The 22388-nt window shown below is 53.8% G+C and overlaps 1 protein-coding gene across 1 annotated transcript; it reads left to right on the top strand.

Moving 5' to 3' along the window:
• Nucleotides 1-24: 24 nt before the first annotated feature.
• Nucleotides 25-22388, top strand: MONBRDRAFT_4977 (uncharacterized protein; the record flags this gene model as incomplete). The annotated part of the gene is made up of 5 exons (XM_001742587.1): nucleotides 25-338; nucleotides 546-693; nucleotides 764-871; nucleotides 959-1079; nucleotides 1294-22388. The coding sequence occupies 5 exons, from the start codon at nucleotides 25-27 to the stop codon at nucleotides 22386-22388; spliced, it is 21786 nt and encodes a 7261-aa protein (XP_001742639.1).

Raw genomic sequence — 22388 nt, 5'->3', positions numbered from 1 at the left:
AGGCAAGCAGAAGAACCAGGCAGTATGCCTGCGTCAGAAAATCCGGGTCCGCCCACGCGCCCGTCGGCATCTGGTGCCCCCGCCGATGCAGTCAACGCGTCCGATGCGCCCTCGCTTTTGAGCGAAGTTGTAGGCCCTCTTGTACGATCATACAAGAAAAGCAAGAAAGATGCTTTTCAACCGGCTATTGTGGCACAGCAACTGGCCGAGGGTGCCAATCGTCTGGCGATTCTACAAGCGCAAGGCGCATGGCAGGATCTGACCGATGCTCTTGAAAAGTGGGACGAGAAGCGAACTTCCAACCTGGCTCGGGTAGTAGCCCATTTTTTGAAATCATGGTAAGCCCTCACGCAAGCGCCGTGTTCGAACCGTGTATCAGTTGTAATTGTCCCTACCTGTGAACTAACAGATCTGCGTGGTTGGATGGCTTCTTTCAACAGCCCTCTGGTAGCATTGCAGGCTTTGGAATTTGTCGCAGAGCTTGTCGAAAGTGCTTGGCACGCCAAGCATGAGCTGTGGTTGTATCTCTTTCTATCCCAGCTTAGCTGGCAAAACATTGAGACCGCCAACAACAGCTTGCCAGCCTCCCGGCGCGCTCCTGATTTGGCGGCCCGTATCCTCCATGTGATTTGGAATCTGGATGAGAGGCGCCTGGAAACCAAAGAAGATCAAATCGTTTCGCAGGTCGACAAGGTGAGGTCTTGCGCCTTCTCGCTCGATCATAACTTTATCCTTGTCGGTTCTAATTACACGTGCAACTTAGGCCAATTTGTCCATTATGCGACTAATCAGCCGTGCCAGCCTGCTCCGAGGCGTCAATTTGGTCACTACTCCCCTGTCCCAAGCGTCGTCTGCAGCCGACCTGTCCATGGTGAGTTTTGTGTTAGGCTTGCAGTTACCATGCATGCACCGGCACTTGTTCACGCTCCGGTTTGCATCGATGATGTCGTTCCCACAGGATGATTCGATGCGTATCACTTGGTCACCCTTGGCTTTGTACGAAGATATTCCATCCAAGCTTCACGCACCCATTCTACATCGCCTCACTAATAAATTTGCCGTCTATCAGCCCAAAACAAGTAAGCCACAATTTCAAGGCAGCTATACAAAGTGATGTTTGGAAAGTCAGTCAAGGGCTTGGAAAGAGTAGGGGAGAGGACCAACATGAGACGGGCAGGCGACCTACCTCTCATCCCGAGTGTGCATTTGCAGCCCTAGATTTGATGGGCAAGTTGTTGGACCTTTTACAGTCTGCGCCGGGCCATTGGCCCACGCTATGCCGTGCCCTTGCAGAAGCACTTGAGCAGCTCGAAGAACAAGTTGCAGAGAGCAGTAGCGCCACTGAGGTGTATGGCGGCACGGCCACCACCATTGAATTGGTCTTGGAGCGTTTCCCAGAAGCAGCTCAACCAGTCGCTGACCTCCTCGCAAGTGGCGCCCGCTCGGGGCCAAGCTTGCAGAGCTTTTTTTCGCGTCATCTACACGAACGCAAGCTGCTTCATGCGTGTCTCCAAACGGCTGTTGGCAGTGAGATTGCTGCCATCTTGTTTCAAAAAGGCTGGAATGATCGACAACGCTGGATGTCCTTTGACGTGGCCCTGCAAGGTGTGCACGAAGGCAAGGTGGAACCTCGAGCTGCCTCAAACTTTGTCGCTGTGTTTGTCTCGCCACTTGAGCGCCGCCTGCACAAGCTGGCGCAGGAAGAGCGCCGGCTGGAAACCGGCACGGAGACCAACCACGATGTGCTCACCGAGCTGGACAACCTTGAGGAGGAGGACATTGACGGGGACGTCCATCACAAGCACGAAGCGCCTTCTGCTCTGAAACTGCATGAGCTTGAACCACTTGATGCTCTTGAGCTTGGGTGGGTAAAAGATAGATGGATGCATCAAAACCCGCCAGTGCTGTGCGACCATTGGCTTGCTCTCTTCGCGATTTGCTGCGACGATGAGACGAGATATCTGCCAACCTACCTGTGTCAGCTGTTTCAGGATGATGCAGAGCTTGGCCCCTTGATCCTTACTTCCATTGCCCATCGCTTATCAAAATTGGATCTCCGGGTTGTACATCGCCTGCTGATTGGAGTCAACGAGTCGGCTTCGATTCAGTATCGCGAAGAAATGTCTCGACTTGCTCGCCTCGTGCTAGCACATCTCGCGCGCCCCGACGCACATGCAGACTTTGCAGCAACGGACTTGGCGGTAACAGCCGCAAACTACCTTTACCAAACACACAATGCGCTGAACCTGAAGCCCGAAGCGCTTCTTGCGTTGCAGTCCTGCATCAATTCCGTGCTTCAACAGCGTGAGGAGCTGTCTTATGTTCACTTGGGCATCCTTTTGCTTGCAGAGCGCGTCGAGCAACTAGACGCTACGGAAGCAGCCTTGCTTAAAGCCGCGATTAAGATGTCGACTTGGTCTGGCTCGGACGACATACCCGTACACAAAGCTTTTTTGACAGCCATTGAACGGTTGGGGGTGCACGGCCCCACGAGGGGCATAGCGGATGCTATACAAGCCCTCATCGCACAGCTTCTACACGTTGAAGGTGTCAATACTAACCATCTGCTGTGGCAAGCAATGGAAGTCCTGTGCAAGGCAAACGCTGCTGACATCTACAATGCGCTCAATGCTGACCCGCATTTTCTTCTCCTCCTGTCGCGCCTTGCCTTTGAGGACTGGGCTGGTGTTCGCTCGTCCACTGTCTGCTCTCTTTTCAGTCATCATCTGACCCGCAAGCCCGCTGCAGGACAATCCCCTCCACAAGGTTCTCCTGCCAATTTGGTCAAGAGCATCGCAAACGTGCAATTCGATGATCGGGCTCTCTTGACCCACGCCGGCTGCTTGACCTTTGAGGATGTCGTCAAACCCCTGCAGGGCTTAGGCTGGAACGAAGAGGAGTATGCTTCCTACTGCCGTCGCGCAGGAGTGCAGCTAGAGCCTTTGGAGCGCAGCGAGCTCACTTTGGAACACCTTCGACAGATCGTCTTTGGACTGGCGCACTTTCGACGAGTGCTGCTCGAGGGCGAAACCGGTACAGGCAAAACCCACAAGACACTGCACTGCGCGCACATTGGGCGGCAGGTGATTTTGCGCTTTAATGGATCGCGCAACACGACCGTGGAGGATTTGATGGGACGAATCACGATGAACGATGAAGGAAGCTTCGTGTTTGCTCCAGGCCCAGCGCTCTTGGCCTTTGCGCATGGCTATTGGTTTTATTTTGACGAGGTCAATCTCGTGCCCGAATCAGTTGTCGAAGTGCTGGAGCGCTTGTATGGGAAAGATGTCAACATCGCTACATATACCAAGCATTTTCCTATCGAGCATGCTCCGTCACTCACAACGGGCGCTGCTTTTCCCGTTGACACGGATGGTTGCCTTGAAATGACCAGTCGGCATGCCAAATTCCGCATCATATGCGCTCAAAACCCGGCTGGTGAGCGGTACGCTCGTGAGACGCACAGCCAAAGTCTGCGCAGTCACTTTCATGCGATTGAAATCAATTGGGGTGGAACCGAGGCGCAGCGCAAGTCTGAATTTCGTGCCCTCATTCAACCGACTGTTCAGGCAACGGAGCATCTTGACCTAAACGAGAAACAACAATTCGTCGAAGAGCTTGTTGACTATCATTTCTTTGTGACCAACAGCCGTGACGATCTGCAGCAGCTTGAACTAAAGCATGGGCTTGTGTCTGAGCACCCACACTACATGGAATTCACTGTCCGTGAGTTGAAGCGAGCTGCCGTAGCCTTTCGGGACCTCATTCAGGTAAAAGGCTGGAACGATGGCAGCCGCACCATCTTGCTAGCCGTGGTCAAGACACTGTACGGGGCTCGTCTACAGTCCACCCAGGCTCAAGATCATATTGCCCCAGAACCGTTCTTTGCCCTGTTGACCAACAGCCATAATGCCCAAGAACCTATGCCGGAGCAGCAAGAGAAGTGTGACATTAGCCTCCACGCTGATACGGTCTTGATCGGTGGTATCCCCTTGCCCAGACAGCATCAAACATCAGATCACCTCAGGGATGCGGCCCAATGTGAGCAGGAGCAAGAGCAAGCTGTGCGCTTGGCAAATGCCGCATATCATGTCGTGGCCACTGAATTGCTTCGACCAGAGGTGTGGCAAACCTTTGGCCTTTACGACATTGGCAACTCAAGCGCCAAGCAGGATTTGATCTTGGCAGTCAAGCGACAGTTGGCGAACAAGGCCACCCTAACCTGTGCACTAGCCCATGCGCTGGAGACATCCATTCTGCTCAAGATTCGTCACGGCGCTTTGCGTAACCAGCTCTTTGAGCTCGTGGCAGCGGCCATGAACGACCAGGGTGACTTGCAGCTAATTCGGTGCCCTGGCCTTCAACCTCTTGAGCGCCTCTCCATCCAGGCCCTTGCTCCAATCACTGTCGAGGATATCTACCCAACCTTGCGCACCATGGCAGTTGCCATTTATCTTGATGTGCCCATCCTGCTTTGTGGAAGTGCGGCCGGGAAGCTGACTGCTGTTCGTGCCATGTCTGCGCTTCTTGGTCGCGACTGGACGCAACTGTATCTCACCGCCCAAACGACTGTTGAGGACCTGGTCGGCTTGGCCGTGCCGTCTGGAGACGGACAGGAGATGATTTGGCATCGAGGTCACCTGGTACGAACCCTGGTCCATGGTGGCAATCTAGTCCTCAACAACCTGCTACAAGTGCCAACCACTGTCCTTGAGCGTATGAACCCCGTCTTTGAAGGAAAGGCGAAATCTTTTGTGGAAACCGAACGCGGCTCGACCAGCCCAATTGCATCTCAAGACATGAGCATTCATGCAAGTTTTATCGCCATCGTGGAGCGACGTACTCAAGCATTGACACCGTCGTTTGGCAACCGGTTTTGCCAAATTTGCGTCAGAGACAGCCCCTGCTCGGATCGCATTTTAAGGTTGAGCATGGGTCATGCGCTACATCGCTCCGTTCCAAGTGACCCTGACGTGGTCCAGGCATGCCAAGAGCTCCAAAAGATGCAGTCAAAACTCGGTCTAACTCTTCACCAAACGGTCTTGATTGCGGGAGGGGCCTTGCGCCTGAGCCAGCTGAGCTTGGAAGGTGTTTGTCCCTGGTTGCCCTCATCCGCACTCGAATGCGTCCAGGTTTTGGAGTTCTTGCTTGATCCTGGCCGCATCTCTGAAGACTCGCCCGTTGATGTATTGAAGCCTGTGAGCGCCTGGATGGACACATCTCTTGAGCCCAGCTTTTTTGTGGACGAACGAGAAACACCCATTGTCTATAACAATGCCAATCGTGTTCTTTTGGCCTTTCTGGCTGCACTGCCAAGTATTTTCGAAGGAGATCAAGCCGTCGGCAAGACTGCGACCGTCACTGCACTTATGAGCCGGCTTTACGGAAGCCAAGAGCTACCGCTCCGTCAAACGAACAGCGGCAACACTCATGCCGCAGACTACATGGGTGCATGGGACATTCAAGCTGGCACGCGCTTCTTTTACCGCCCTGGCCCGCTTCTCTCAGCCCTTGCCGAAGGACGCTGCTTCAACAACGACGAGATAAATCTTGCAGACGGGGCAACGCTCTGTCAAATCCTTGTCCCACTTCTGGATGGTGCAAGTGTGGCTCTGTCAGATGGGACCAAGGTCTCAGCCAAACCTGGTTTTGCCTTTTTTGGATGTCAGAACCCCACCTCATTCGAAGGTCGCAAAAAAATTCCATCAAAGTTGGCCGCGCGGCTCTTTACAATTGGCTTTGCGTCCCTGTCTGAGAGCGAGCTGACTGCCATTGCACGCAGCTACAACCGTGATGCCAGTGAGCAGCTGCTCGAAGCGCTTGCCCGGCTGCAGATTATGCTGCGCGAACACCCACAGCTCAGGGGCGACCCGGCGTTCACCGTGCGCGACCAGATTCGACTGCTAAAGCGCAGTGAAATGACGGCAAGCCGCCGCGCAGAGGCATCACACGTCATCCTTGCCACACACACCGCAGCCCTCTTGGCTGCTCGTTCGCGTACCCCCGACAGCGTTTTTCCAGTGGTTGAAGAGGCATTTAGACTCAAGATTGCCAACGAGGTCGTCAGCCTCAAGCCCTATTGGAACGATCTTCAAATGGGAACCCAAACGTGTCACTTTGCATACGAAGGAGCCGAGTTATGCTTGCCTGGCTCGGTCTTGCGCCTACCCATTGAAATGGCCAGCGTGCATCGTGAAAGACCGATTCACAGTGACTACTTTCAGTTGCTTGCTAGCGTGCAAAGTCGAGAAAACCCTTTGCTGTTTGGCCCCACCAGCAACAAGTCGCTTCTCATCGAGCAGTTAGCATCAGACCTGGGCTTGCCGCTGCAGGTGCTCGTGATTTGCAAGGGCACCACGACCGAGGACCTGTTGGGCCGTACCCTTCCAAGTGGATGTGCGGACATGCTTGAGGCCGTCATGTGTGACTTGATTGACACTGGACTCTTTGACTCGGACGATGAAAGGCGCTGGCATCGCCTCAAAGAACTGCTTGACTCCTCAAACCTTTTAGAGGAAGAATTACCCGAGCAGCTGATCAAAGAACTATCTTCATTGAGCATGGCGGCCTCGAATTTGTCAAACGACGCCACCGCACGACGCTCTAGTGCTTCTTCGGCACCATCCTTTGATGGCGAGGCCGAACTTGATGACCTCTCTGAGTCTAACCCGGATTCTGATTCTGATTGGGAATCAAGTTCAGAGTCCAACTCAGAGCCGGGCTTAGATCACTCGCCATCTGAGCCCGACTCTGAAGCAAGCGAGGCTCTTGAGTCCGGTGGTGAGTTAGATGCCACATCCCATCTCTGGGAGGCAGCTTCGGACTCTGCAGGAAGCTTATCATCTGACGACCAACAAACACGCCAAACGCTGTGCATATTGCGCTATCGCGTTTTTGCCAGCCTGTGTACAGAGCTTGATCAGGCCCTCGTCGCATGGCAAGATCAGCCAGTCAGAACTAGGCAACAAAAACTTCTACAATGTGCTCAGCAAGGACTCGCTGCCATCAAGGAGCAAAACATTAGCGCTGCAAGCTTGGACAGCCCTCGGTTCAGGTTTGTGGACGGCCCTGTCATCCACACTCTGCGGCGGGGTGGGGTCCTGCACCTTAAATACATTGATGAGGGTGACTCGGCAGTCATCGAGGGACTCAACTCTCTCTTTTCCCGTGAGCGTGTACTTGAAACCCCTGCTTACGGCCCGTTGAGCATGGACTCGGATGCTTGCATCGTGTGCACGGTCAACACCACTCGCCACATTGCAGACACAACGATCAGTCCTGCCCTTCTTTCACGTCTGTCCCCGATTCGAATTGCGTCACAAACCAGTCACTCGTTGGCTCCGTCGCTGACTCAGCTTGTCATGATGGGGGCCGGTTTGGAAAAGGCTGAAGCAGAGAACATCGTTGATGTTGTTTTTGCCGAACTACATCGGGGCGGAGAGACTGGGCACATTGATAGCCGGCAGGCCCGACGCTTGGTGAGCACATTCCTGGCGTTGCATCATGCCAACAACGGCGGTTGGTCAGCTGCAACGGTGACCAAGGAAGCAGTCGCTGCCATCTGTGATCACAAAAGTGATGATTCACCGCATGGCATGTCTAGCACCGCTGCCCAACTTCGTGCACATCTCGGTGAACCGTGTGATATTGACCCCGCCGCGCTCGACGCACATGTGCTGACCGATCAGGTGGCTTTGAGTCCTAGTGTCGATGGCTATCGCGCCGTGTACCAAGTTTGCATACCAGTTGGACCTGATGCGACTTCTCCGCCGCGCCTACCTCATACCCCGGCAGGTAATGAGCAGACGTATCGCTTGGCTCGGCTGCTTGCTAGCGGCCAAGCACCCTTGCTACTGGGACCCTCGGGTGCCGGTAAGCAAGCTCTCATGCGCGATTTGGCCGGGTTTCTGGGCTATTCTTTTGAGGTGCTAACAATCACACCAGGCACTGCTCCAGACGAACTCTTCGAGTCGTATGAGCAGTCAAACCGTGGGGGCTTTGTCAAACGCCTGGGCCCAGTGCTCTCTTGCCCCAAGCAACGCCATTTTTTGATGCTGAGAAATGTGCATTTGGCTAGCGCCGATGTTGTGGCACGCCTCGTCCACCATGTGGAAAATCTTCCACCAGCTGAGCGCCTGTTGATCTCAGCGAGTGCCTCAAATGTGCGACAAGTACCCAAGGCATTGTTCAAGGCATTTGTGCCGATTGATATTGCACCTGCACTTGACCATTGCACAAGCACAGAAGAAATCGAGCATTTGCTCAATGCACTAACAAATTACAGCAGTGATACCCGTGCTTCGATGGCCCGCAGCTTGCAGGCAATCTTTGCTTTGGCCACTCCCGATGCCGTTAAAGGCCGACGCATGCCCGCCTTCTCTTTTCGTCATGTTCATCAGCTTTTGAGTCTGTTGTCATCGTTGACGCTGAACACTGCTTTTGGAACAGGCGCGCTCAATGAGGGCACCCCGATCGTGTCCCGCGAGCACTTGCGCATGGCTCTCGAAATGGTGTTTGCCAGTGGAGGGCTGGGCACCGCCCTCGTTGCGCCTGTTATTGCTCAGCATTTTCCGGACATAACAACGGAACAACGTCGCCAAGCTTTAAGCGAAATTGGCATTCGACCCGATCCAGACAGCCGGTGTTTGCGTCTGGGGTCAATTTTCTTGCCCAAGGGGCACGGGACAGATAACGTCCCCTCCATGCCTCGTGGCTTGAGCATGACGGCGGATGATGCCATGATTTTGCAAGATTTGGCTTTGGCCGTACAAAGTCAAATTGGTGTCATCTTGAGTGGTGGCGCTGCTGCTGGGAAGGTTCTGATGGTCAAGGCACTGGCACACATGGCTCAGCGCCCCCTCATCGTTGACACCCTGACAAGCGCTACCGAGGCTCAGGATTTATTTGGTCAGCTGCACGCAATTCCCGGTCACCTCCGGCTGGCCCAGCTCATCCAACGCTTCCGACAAAGGCTACAACAATCTTTCGTCGGGCTCTTGAATGAACATGAGCGATTTTCTAACGACGTTGGAATTCTGCAGGAGGCCTTGCGGTCAGTTCAGCGTCTAGAAAGCCTGTCGAAGGCAGTGGCAGACGCCCATGCTCATGCAACCCCTGATCATCAAGCAACCAATTCAACTAAAGCACAGGATGCTATGCCAGAACAAGGCCGCTTGCAAGTTGAGCTCGATGTGTTGGGCCAACAGCTGCTGGCCTTGGAGCACTCGGCCCGTGCCGACCATTTGATGAGCATCGTTGGTGAGATGGAGTCAGCTGTTGCAAACCACACAGAGCTGGTGTTCGTCAAAGTGGAGACCCCACTGGTGCGTGCTGCACGAAATGGCTGGTGGGTTGTATTGAAAAACGCAAACTTTTGTCCCGCTGATGTGCTCGCCCAGTTTGCCTGCTTGTTGGAAGAGCCCCGAACCCTGCCCAACACGGTCGCTGGTAACTTGCGTGACGTTCATCCAAATTTTCGGCTGTTTTTCACCATCGACCCGACGCGCACACACGGGCAACCCGTAAGCCAGGAGATTCGGCAACACTGCATCGAAGTGGTTTGTCCCGGTTTCACTTGGCAAACGACCGCCTCAACTTCACGCATGCCTCCTGCCAACCATGAGGATGGAGCCCGCCTCAGCCTGGCTGTTCAAACGAATATGGTGGCCGCCGGCCTTGACTCACCTCCTGTGGCAGCATTCTTGGTCTGCCTCCATCGAGAGTGCTGCATGAATCAAGCTTCGCAAGAGACAGGGTTGAGCATCAGGACACTTTTCGAGCTAGCCCACTCGATAGCTACCCGTGCAAAAAAGCTTCAAGACGGCTGCGACACTGCAGCGATTGTCATCACACACGTTCGAGAGGCTTATCCAATTCCCGCGGGGGAAGATGCAGCCTTTCAGTTTCTCAAACGAGTTGCGCGAAAAGCAAAGGCAGCAAAGCCTGCTAAAAGTGCTCTGCATGCTTTTGTGCGCAATGATGAAGGCAGAGCAAAGGTCTGGGATGCCATGTTTGCTGCTGTCTTGAGCTTCTGCGAAGCAAAGTTTTCGCAGACCATGTGGCAAAAGTATGCAGGCAAAGCACACGAGGTTTATTTGCCACCACCAACAAGCATAGGTCAGGATGCAACCACAGCACGGCAATTCATAGCTAATGCTCTGCGTGGATGGCTCGGTGAGACCAATCTACAGAAAGTCCCTGAGATGAGTGAGCTTTTACATAGCAAGGTTGTGCCGGCCCTTGAGCAATTGCGCGCATATGTACGGATGACCAAAAGTATGCAGCATCGTGAGCTCCTTGAGTCACTCGTCACTTGCATGTGGAACGTGGCACACTGCATTCAATTCAGCACCCACGAACTCTCGGACGTGCGAGACCAGCTCAAAGCGCGACACTCGGAGCTTGAACACTTGCACGACCACGCCCTCAACTCGTCAGCGCAAGTGTCTGCCGCTATTGTCAATGCCATGCTGGACACGGTGTTGTGTATGCCTTTTTCGCAGCATGAAAGCGATGTAACGGTGCTTGATGCCCTTGCCCAGATGCAGACTTTTGCTCCCTATGTAGAGCAGCTACAAAGAGCTATCAGCAAGGTCAACTTGTATGTTTCATTTGGCATCCAATGCGCCAACGTTGGCTTGAAGATCCCTACTTTTGAAGAAGATGCTTTGGTGGACCAGGGTCAGGCATTGATCAAGCATCTTATTTTTGCAACTCGGGTGCTCAAAGGCCACAGAGTGCTTGCTTTGACTCTGTCGGAATCAGGCATTCAAGAGCGCTGCCAGGAGCTTCGGGAAGAAGAGCGACTGAGCCGCGAATGCAACGAGGATCTGATTCAACTGGAAGGCAGTCTCCAACAGCTATTGAGCAAAATTGGGCATTGCGAGATTCGAGCACACCTTGAAGCAGTAGCCCGTCAGCAACCCAGCTGCCTGCCACTTCACTTTGTCATGGACCAATCTGAGATGTCAGTCATCCAAGAGCAGTTGGCCTCCTTTGATCAGCTGCAAGCCGATTTGGTGCGCGTCACAGGCAACGCTGAAGAAGCGAAGCGTAGACGCGATGATGCCCTGCAAGCTGCACATACAGCTTTGGATCGAACTTTGCAGTGCTATCAAGACGTTGTTGATGAAGTCTCGCAGTGGGACGACACAAGCAGCACCAATGTCACAGAGTGCCTCCAACCCGGCTTTGCACGTGTTTACCACATGCTTGGCCTTTTGCAAGAAGCCATCCTCGGGGTTGAGCGGGCTATCCAAGAGTTGCGTCAGGATGCTCAAGATTCGGACAAGTTCTTGGCCTTTATCCAAGCTCGCAAACGTCATGAGCAAGCCGCCCAAGCCCTGGGTTTACCAAGTACAAGCAGTGTTGCAGTTCTTGAAGAACTTTTGGATGCGGTGCACAGGGAGGCAATTTGCCGATCTGAGTCCTTGTGCCTTCGGGCTAGTTTGGGTTACTGTCCGACGGACGCAGGCATTGGTGAAAAGGCCCTTTTGCAAGAGTGCATCCAACATGTTTGCCTCAGGGACATGCAAGTGGAGTATAGCCTCTTCATTTACGAACTGATCAAACGACCCGTGCCCAGTCTACGAGCAACCAAAGGCATTGAAAATCTATGTGAGTTGCTTGCTGGCGTACCAGAAAATGCGCAACAGATCCAAGACCAGATGAGGGCCTTGGTACAGGTGGACCCTGGTTTTGAGTCCGATATGTTGCATTTGGAGCAGTTGCTGAAACCGCGCCAACAGGAAGACTCGGCAAGCACTGAGGCACACAAAGTCTTTGACAGCGTTGTTGAAGACCTCCAAAAAATGCTGCGCAAAGCACCAAGGGAATCTCCCCTCGCAAAGTTCCTCGAGCACGCGTTGAAAAACTTGAAAGAAGCAAAGAGCACTGACTTGTCCCCTGACATACTGTTGCAGATACAACAAAACGCTCAAGAGTACTCAGCTATTGCGCTTCCCGATTACGAGTTGCCAGCTACAAGCAAAGAATCGATTGAAGCCGCCAGGGACTACTTGTTGTCTTCCTTCTCGCCAACCACATTTGAAGATTATGAAGCCGCTTGTTTCAAGGCCCACAAGGCAGCCCCAGCACCAGACTCGCCTTTGGCAGATTGGGCGGCTTGGCTTGAGCAACGAATTGCGTTCTTTCAAGCACGAACTGCAATGCAAAGCTGCTTTGAAAGGCTTCTGCAGCGCATTCAAACAGCCCCAGCCAACATCGTGATCGGCTGCTTGCATGTGGTGCATGAGATACGCAGCTGCATGGCAAAGCCGCGCCGAGATGTAGCGCCTGCACTGTATGAGCTGGACGCCGCAACCAAAGCAACATTACTCGGGGCTTTACCATTCAGGTCGGCCCCGGATACTTCTGAAGATGCAAATGCAGATGCCTGTACCACGATTTCATCACTGCTGATTGAGCTTGCAAGTTCGGAACAAGTGTTTGATGAGGCGGCCATCCGAGGCCAGCGAGTCAGCGACATCCACAAGGAATTGATCAATTTTTTGGCAGCCGATCAGAATTCTGAAGCAACGCAAAGTGCGCTACAGGAGTTTGTCTCGCGACATGAACAGCTTTTATCATCTCCGTTCAAGCTTTCGTTCCGTGTCTATCAAGCTGTGCAAACTTGGACATCCTTGCCTTTGCCAGAAATGAGCTGGGGTGCGCAAGAGTCCGACGCCATTTCGACTGACAACGAAACTGCCTGTGAGTTGAGACGCGTCATGCGTCTGGGAGGTGGAGTTCAAGCTTTGGTAGCCAAGCTGTCCTCAATCTCCTCCAGAACCGGGCGTGGGTCTTCCATGGCAAAGCGCATTCTGCGGGCATTGCATTTGCAAGACCACTCGATGCACGCCGCTTTTGAGCTCCCAAAGTTCTATGATCACACCGCCGTTTTTGATGCGTGTGATCTCCTGTTGAAGCTGCAGGTGGCAAGCTTGTGGCCAACTCAGACGGCGCACTCCACTGAGCCTGTGACGAGCTTCTTGTGGGCCTTCCTGACCCCATCCCACGTTGAAAGCTTGGCGCCTGTTGCAGAGCCTAGCCCTCACCACGCTGCGCTGAAGGAATGGTCCCCCGTTGAAAAACATTGGTGCCCATCAGCATCTTTGGGAGATTCGGACGAGGCGGCTGAGTGGGGCACGCGCGTGTTCCTGCTGCTCAAGTTGTGGCCCGCATATTTTTCAGCATGTGCGGCGAGCGGCACGTCTTCAGAGTTGGAGCAAGAGGCTCGTCTACTCATGTTGGAACAGTTGCCTGGGCTTGTTCTTAAATACCTGCAGCACATTGTCACCGAGACAGCACACTTGTTTTCCTCTGATTTGTTGACCGCCTATGGTTCGCTCGATTTGACCAGCTGTACCCTCGATAGTCCAATCTTGCACCAGCCACTCAGCGCTGTGCAGCTACTCAACAGCGTCAACGTGCAGCTCCAGAGAGAAAAAAGCACTCTGGGCGAAAAGCTACAAAATGCTCTGCAAGAGGTGAAAGACTTGATGCGTCATACCGGCACCCACATTCGCGGGGGTCGAGCCGAGAAAGCGCGCGAGGAGCTTCAACAGCAGGTGCGGGGCGTAGTGCTCGACGGCTGGGAGTACTCATACGCAAAGAATGAGGCCTTTGCGTGGCTGAAGAAGGAAGAAGCCAATTTTGATGGAGATGTGCCTCGCGAGGTGTACATGTACCGTGTTGTGTTTCATGTGAAACCTTCAAGTGCTGCTTCTGTGCGAGAATCGGTAAATGTCCAGGGTATTGGCTATTCTCCTGTTCATTTTATCATTGGCGACGAACGCGGATGCCATTTCAATCTGTTGGAGTATCGCGGTCCTTTAATCAGCATTACACTGCGACATCAGGAGGATCAGAACATCCCATGGTGGTATTGCAACCGCCTATACATCACGTCAAGCCGAGTTGCATGGGGGCCAGTTGCCCGAAATGACAGCTGGTATTACCTCAAGCGCAAAGTTGAGCAATGCCCTCGGCCCATCGCTTTGGACAAGCAACTGGACGAGCTTGTCAAGCAGTTTACCAGCCTGGAAGACACCAGCCTCGCCGCTAGCAAATGGGGAGAGAATCTCAAGCAATGCCTGTCCAGCACTCACAACAAGCAACTGCAGGGCGTATATGCACAGCTCGAAGCTGATCGGTTCATACGTCAGGCTCAGCTTAAGGCTGAACTCCGAAAGCCCGTTGAACTGGAGGCCAACGCCAGCGCCAAACGATTGCGCACTCACGCCAGCATTGTGACCGAGTGGTCGCAAAAGGCATCCGAATGCTTAGCCGCGCCCAATTTGGCACGTGCTTGTCTAGAGCAGAGGCGAATGCAGAGCGGGCAAGGTGCTGAGCTGGTTTTTGACTGTGAGAATGAGCTCCCGACGGCACAGCTCGTCTTTGTCCCCGAGCTTTGGAAGGTGAGCACAGTCCAGCAACTGAGCGTGCGCTTGATCAACAATACGGGCTCTCGCCTGCGCTTTCGGCTTGTGGGATCTCTGAAGAACTTTTCACACGACTTTGCCGTGCAAGTTGGCTCCATCGACGACGGTGCTGAAGAGGTCCTAAACGTAACTTTTACGCCGCAGCATGCAAACCTTTGCGATGAAGTCCTGCAACTCGATTGGACGCTTGACGGCGGTGCGTTTGCTGAGGCATCTGCAGAGGTCAATTCTCTTGAAGAAGATAGCGATGATGATTTGTTGGCCGAGGCGCCAGCTGTCGCCTTCCGCAAAGGTTGTGCAACTGTTCGGCTCTTGGGAGCAGCAGTCTTGCCAGCTCTGAAAGTAAGCACGCAAGCGCTAGAACTGCCAGTGGTGCGCTGTGATGCAGAAGAGTGCGCCCCTGAGCCCGGGTTTATTGAAATTTCAAGCCAATGCCAACTCCCCCTGCAAATTGCAGCGGTGCTCAAGTGTGAAGCGGAGGAGGGTCTATTTGCTTTCGGGGAAGAACGCACTGCTGTTTCGACCGCTCCTCAGCGGCTGATCATGGCACCTTCCGAAAAAGTCCGTCTTGTCATTACTCCCCAAATCTCAAAGGCCTGGCAAGAGCGTGGTGGCACCATGCATGGCGAACTTCACCTCTACCTTGACCCATCCCAAAAGCAACATTTTGTTGTTGTTCCCCTGTCTTGTCGGATTCTGCGTCCCAGACTGCGTCTCGAGCTTAGAAGCCCAACGGGCACGGTGATTGAGATTGCAACAGATGCCACCACTGATGTCGAGTGTGCTCCCTTTCGACCGTGGGCACCGCAATCGTGGCAGCTGATGGTGCACAACGACGGTGATCTACCTCTGCGCGTCCACCAGCTTGAGTTGAGCGAGCGGCCTGGCCAGCTTCGGCTCCAAGCCCCTGTTAAAAGAAATGTGAGCATTCTACCAGGTACACACAAACTCACCGACTTGAAGTTGGAGGTGGATGGGTGGCGTCACTTTGTTTTTCCCATCGACCAATCTGTCAACGTGTGGACCAACGATCCCTCGACACCTCGGGTCGACTGGCGAATGAGGTCGAAATTTGAGGGCACCGAGCTTACATTGCTCTCACCACGCGAGAACGTGTGCAAACTTGAAGTGAATGATGCCCTGAAAGGTTTTGATCTCGAGCTGAACATCAAGAACAAAGGTGCCTGTAGCGCACAGCTTCTTCACGTGTCCACATCGCCTGGTCTCCAGGCTCAACTGCCCACATCCACGCGCACAATCTCCGCAAATCAGATGAGCAAGATTCAACTTCACTGCCGTCTACTTCAAGAACGCGGTGGTGAATTTGACATCAGTGTTGTAACGACCGCGGTCAACAAAGAGCTCAAGCTGAAGTTACGAGTGACTTTGCACCAACCAGAACTGGAAAAGTTACCTGAAATTTGGTCTTTGGGCGCCTTGACTCGCTCGTGCTCTCCGTCTTTGGCTCTACAAAACATCGGTGGCTCCCCACTTGTTGTCAAGATTGACTTGTGTCTCGAAGCTTGTTCAGCAAATGCCAGGCGCGCCCACGCGGAATCCGAAGCAGGCGACCACGCCATCAAGGTCACCAAACTTGGCCTGATCAAGTCAATCAGGCTGACAAACCGGCTTGAAATCCCGCCGCAAGGAAGCCGTCCGCTCACTATAAATTTGAAGCTGCCTGAGAACCAAAAGGAGTGGGAGAAACAACTGGAACGCGCCCTTGACCAGCTTCCGATGAACATGCTGTATCAAATTGTGCTGCGTTTGACCACGAATGAAGTGGTCGCAAATGAGCATGGCGAGTCTGGGCCAGCAATCTATCATCTTGCACTTCAGATGGCCGTCATGCCCCAGCCCAGCGTCCCACGCTCATACACGGCTGCTATTGCAGAAGGCAGTGATAACTTTGAAGACGGCGTCTTGATGGCTCTCAGTGGATGCAATGGCACCGTTTCCAAGGAGGCTTCGCAAGCCTTGACAAACGCCTTTGGCTTTGAACCCCAACGCTGGTCTAAGAGTACAACAAATAACTTGCTCGCTGAACTTACTGAGCACGACTTATCAACTGACCAGGCCATCCTTGCTTCTGCTGACGCTTGGAGTCCTGACAGCGTCGTTCAAGGCTATTTGCTGGCCTTGCAACTGACGGGCGCTGCATCTCCTCACGTCGATCGATGGCGGGAGAGGGATGAAGAGTTATCTCTACCACAGTTGAAGGAGAAAATTCGCGCGCTGGTCCTTGATGACCCGGGTCAGTATCCTTTGACTGCTCTAGCACTCAGTAACACAGATCGGCGCGAATGCTGTCTACGCGCTTTGCAAAACGATGTGCACTGCCCCATTACGTCAATTGCGCAAGTGCAACAAGCTTTGAAGCTGGACGAAAGTCGATGGTACCGCTTCATGGAAAAGTCGACGGAAGCGATCATTGACGACCTTGTTGGCTTCAAATTGAGCCCGATGTGGCCCCGAATCTTGGATGAAGCATTTAGCAAGGAGCTCGAGGCTGACTTGTTGGTCTTGTACTGCAATCGCAAGCTGGGTGTCACACTGACATCGGAAGAGGCCAATATGTTACTGGTTGCAGAGCATGAGAACTCACGAGAGAGCTGGTATGAAGCCATTCTGTGCATTGGTGGTGCAATTGTTGGGCCTGAATCTCACTTCTCGCGGTCTGTTGAGCTCGCTCGACGCGGTCTGAAAGCCTCAGCAGATGACCAGCTAGAGAGCATTTTGCGGGCACTATGGGTTGGGCTGGTCGGCCTTGGTGCTGTGAGCAGCATCCCAGCGTGGCTGGAGGCAGAGTCCTCTGACGTCGTACAAACAGTGTGTGAGTTTTTTAAAGTGGACAAGCCTCAACGCACCCTTCAAGATGTGCTCGTAGCGCTCAAGGACACAAGATTCTTGTCAGGAGAGGAGCGCGACAAACTCAAGGACGTCTTGGAAAATCGAAACTCACCTACAAGTCTAGCCTGGATGCTGTTGCGGCTAATTATGCAGTATTCCAAGCCCAGCACTTCACACGACGAGACGCTGTTGGATGAACTATTTGATGCTGCAGAGGCGCTGTTGGCCATAAACGAGCCGTGTCATCAAGCCCTGGCCATCGTGGTCGCTCAGATTTCGTCTTCACGATTAGATGAGGAGGACGGCAAAGACATCGAGGCAGCACATGTGGAAGAGGAGTCCTTGCTTCAAGCGGCTATGCCACAAAAGGCGGGGCTGAGAGGTTTGATGACCAAGGCCGTGGCAGCCGTGGCAAGCGCGTTCAAAGGCAGCCAACCCGCGAAAAAGGCAAGGAAAGGGAAGAAAAACCAGAAGAAACACAAAAAGAAGAAAATTGCAACTGCAGACCGGGGCATGGCCGCAGCTTTGCACTTTGTCATTGCAGTCCGCGGCCTCGACCACGAAGAGCTCACACAACAGCTGCAGCCGCTGCAAGCCTTCAAAGTGCACAACACAGCAAAAGAGCTTCTCATTTCCTTGCAACTTTTGACCAATGATACCTGGGAGGCTGTGACAAACCTGACTTTATCGACCAATGCTATCGATCAGGCGCACGCCTTGGCCTGCTTTTTGCAAGACAATATTGCCTTGCAATGCCTGGATGACTTGACCCGGCCATTATCGCAACTGGTTTCTTGCGATTGGTGGCCAGTTGATGATATTTGCCAAGCCACGACATTAATGTTGCATGATGTACCTACAATCGCCATCTTGAGCACATTTGCAAGCGAAGTCCCACGCCAATCTCCACACGATTTTTCGTCCGATGAGCTCAATGATCTCGAGTGCACCATCTGCATGGATATTCCAACTGATCCAATTGATGTTGCGGGCCATGTCTTTTGCCGCAAATGCATTCTCAAGTGCGCACATGACGGCCTTGCTCACCCCTTGACAGGAGCTCCGTTGCCTCCTGAAGCCGACCTGGCCGCTCAGCCCAAAATAGCAAGCTTCGCCAAGCTTTGCCAAGAAAAACAGCGCAAAGTCCAACTGGCTCAAATTTTCCAGAACGGTGTCTGGCCCGAAGTTCAAGCTTTACTTTGCGCAAGCCGCTGGCAATGGCCTAATGTACCTGCAACCGCGCGCCATCAGCTGCCCTTTTTACAGATGCCTGACATGCCGCACACAGATGCTTCAATGGCTACGCCAACCTTGCACAGCAACTGGGATGAGCCAAGCCATGATTATCACCCGCCAGACAGCAACAGTAATGATGAGAAACCGCTCCTCGTCGCGTGGGCCGACCGTGCCATTAGCGTATTGATTGCACCTCCGACGCAAGTGCATCTTGAGACTTTGCGCGAGGAGCTGGCACGCACGAGCGTCTCGTTGACTCCTGAAACAGACCTTTGTGGGCCAACCGTGCCGTGGCAGTCGACCGCTGGAGAGCCCCTTGAGTCTCTCAGCGCCTTGTGCCAGTTTATTGAATGCAATGAGCAAAGCATGCAGGCCCTTTTGCATAAAATGGACGGTCTCGTAGCCAGTACTCTGCATGATCGACCTGCTCAACTGCTATGGCAGCGGCTGTTGACATATCTGTGGAATACAAAGACGGCATTGCGACTCTCGCAGCTTCAATCAAAGCACCTGCGCGATTTGCTCGAGGGCTTGACCGCAACGCGAAGGCATGAAATCTATCACACTTTTTTGAGCCTCGCCCCACCGATGTTAAGCGAAAATGAAGCCCAGCAATTTGCACGGTGGCAAAACTGGCTGGCTTTGCCGGCCTCGCGTATATGTGCATCCGAAGGCTTTGCATGGCTTGATGCCGAAGCGTCGGAGGCTGAGCTCCCCGCCTTTGACACGCCCCGGCATCCAGCAACCTCCATCAAGCGAGCGCAGCGCCAGTACAAGCAGCTCCATGATGTGCAAAACTCACGCCTACAGAAGTTGGGAGATGAGCAGCGCGCCAAACAAGAGCTGGAGCGACTTGCAGGATCGCGCTCACACGCAAGGCCGCACACCAACGTTGCACCTCAAGATGATTTAGCGCAACCTGTGTCCCATGCGACCGTGCTGGAGAGTAAGGCCCTGCGTGCTGCCCTGAGTAGTAGCGCGCGTGTTGTGGAGGCTGTGAGCGAGCGAGCCGCGACGCATGCTAGCACTGCTGGACCCGCCGTAGACTTGAGCAAGGTGCAACACATTGCCTTTGAAGCATCGCTCGGCTCTGAAAAGCGTGCGCCTCAGCGCGTTGCAGTAGAGCTCAATGGAGATTTGCTTCGAGCTGCACAAGAACAATTTCGTCGCACACGAGGCAGGCAGGTCGTCCGGGCAGTGGGCTTGCTGGATCCGGACGCCAAACTGAACGTCATCGAGTTGGCCGACGCCATGGACGGTGATGATCTTTACCAGAGCTGGATTGCAAAGCTGAGTGGGCTTGCTCAGGACCAGATCTTTGATCTCACACGTTGCATTACACGAGCCCTTCAAGACAAGCCTGGCCGCTCCGTTGCTCTGGAGCTTGTGTTGGTCGTAGACAATTCTCTCTCCATGGGTGGCCAAGAAGGGGCTCTTGCACGTTTTGCGGTTGGCCTGCTTCTGGAAGCTCTTCGCCGCCTGGAGCAACCCACGGCCGTCTTACGTTTTGCCGGACCCGGCGCATTGACTCTTCTAAAGGGTTTTGACGTCCCTGCATCCTGGGACGTTATTGAGCAGGTCCTGCTGCGTATGTCCTTCCAGCAAACTGGTACGGCCATCGCCGACGCCGTGTCCAGTGCCGGTCGGCACCTGCGCAAACTGCGTGCCAATCGAGCTGACACAGCTGTACAGACGGAGTATGTGCAGTGTATGATGCTTGTGAGCGATGGCATTTCGGGACAAGCTCGCGTTTTGGAATCCGAGGCCGAGTCTAGCTTGACCAAGGTGTTGCGAGACGTTCGTCAGCAAGGCGTGCATTGCACCTGCTTGCAGGTCGCTTCCACGTCCGAGGATTCGAACTCAATGGCAACAGCTTTTGAAGATCGCATGGCACTGCAAGTTATCGAACCTGCGGTGGCAAACAAGCTAGGAGGAATGCTTGGTCAGCTTTTTGCTCATCGAATCAGAGATCACTTGTTGCGTCAAAAAGTCACTACTCAGCCGTGCCCCGCCTTTCCGAAGCCTCGGTTGAGCTCGGCCCACACTTCCACGAATGCACAGCTTCAGACAACGCAGTGGCTGCCCAAGTTCCGACGAAACGAGGGAGACACGCTGGTGCACTTTGAGCCGACCCAAACTGTACAGTCTCTGCGTCCAACGCCATTTCTAACTTCCAAAGAATTGGCACTTCTCGAGCGCGAGCATATCGAGCATCGACAAACGGTGGACGTAGATGCTCAGGCGCTTGAATGGTGGGCACAAGCACGCCGCGACTTATCGCTGCCCATCAACGCAATTGCCGATGTGCTCGAGGAACGCCTGAATGCCAAGTCATCCGTTCGCAAGCGCACCGGATTTAAGACAGGCAAAAGCATTGATCCTCAGCGCCTCATGCAGTGCAAGGCCACCCACTGGACTTCCCAGGACTACTGGCAACGCTATGTACCTGAAGGACGGCCGGCCTACAAGTTTGGGCTGGCCTGTGATATGTCAGAGTCTACCAACCTAGATGACATGCACGCTCGTCAAGCAGAGGCCGTGATCACGCTGCTAGAAGCCTTGACAAACTTTGGCATTCATGATGCACTCGTATACGGGTTTGGCAATGACGATGTAGTGCTGGCCAAGGAGGCCAGTGAGCGTCTGGACGACAAAGTGAAATCGGCCATCGTACACTTGCTGGCCCATGCCGGCACTGCTGGGGCTAGCCGAACACCTTTGGGCCAAGCCATTTGTGCCGGGGTAGATATGCTTGTCCAATCGACGCTGGCAAACGAGACCGGCTTTCTTTTTGTGCTGGGAGATGACGGCAACAATTGGCTCACCCCTTCGGCCAAGGACTATGCTGCCCAACACGGTGTGCAAGTGATTCGCCTCAAGCTCGGCACTAGCCCAAGACATCGTGAGGCCGAGGTGCTGAATGTCATTGAAGCGCCTTCTGTTTTTGAATTAACTGGTGGTCTCGACGCACTGTTATCGCAGTTCAACGCAAACACACCCATCAGCAGCACGCAAAGTTCTCACGATTCAGTCCTTCCACCAGCCCCCGACGATCTATTTGAAAAAGTTGAGCGTGTCTTGAGCCAGCCTAGCCCCATGACGGCCACGCTTGCAGCCCAGGCGGAGGCGAATCAGCTGACGGAAATCCATGTCGAGCTGACCCGGGGAGCTGACAGCACCTTCAACGTGGACGTCGACCTGGCTCTTGCAATGGATTGCACGGGATCGATGGGCTCATGGATCGCAGCGGGCAAAAGCCAGTTGGCACAGATTGTTCAGCACGTGCAAAATCAAGTTCGCGAGCGCTTTGGAGAACTGGCGTCACCCCGTATTCGTGTTGGCTTTGTGGCTTATCGTGACTACAGTGACGGCCCAAACTTGGTCGATTCGATCGATCTGACAACCAATGTGCAACAGGTCATCGCTAAAATCAACGCTCAGGTGGCCACCGGCGGCGGTGATGGCCCCGAAGAACCGGCAACTGCGTTAGAATTGATTGCGGAGACTTTCAGCTGGCGGGCAGAGAGCATGAAGTTGTTATGTCTCGTGGCTGATGCCCCTCAACACGGCCAACCGTTCGTGAGCTCGGGTGATAGCTACCCTGCTGGACCTCCCGCGGGCTTTCCCAAGCATGGCCAGTCCCACCTCACCCGAGTTCAAAACGCGATGCGTCTCTTGAAAGAGAAAAATGTGCGTTTCACCTTTGTGCACATCAACTCATACACGGATGCCTTCGAGACAGCCCTTGCTGGGATGTATCCCGCCGAAGAATTTCGCATCCTCAACCTGGGTGACAAACCTGAGGCGCTGGGAGGGTCACTTCAGGAGCAGCTCAGCATTATGCTGGCAGATCTTGGGTAG

The sequence above is a fragment of the Monosiga brevicollis genome, genomic scaffold (genome assembly GCF_000002865.3).
Source record: "Monosiga brevicollis MX1 MONBRscaffold_2 genomic scaffold, whole genome shotgun sequence".
In the NCBI taxonomy this organism is placed as follows: Eukaryota; class Choanoflagellata; order Craspedida; family Salpingoecidae; genus Monosiga; species Monosiga brevicollis.
The sequence above is the reverse complement of the archived record's forward strand: the minus strand, read 5'-3'. Positions and strand labels throughout refer to the sequence as shown.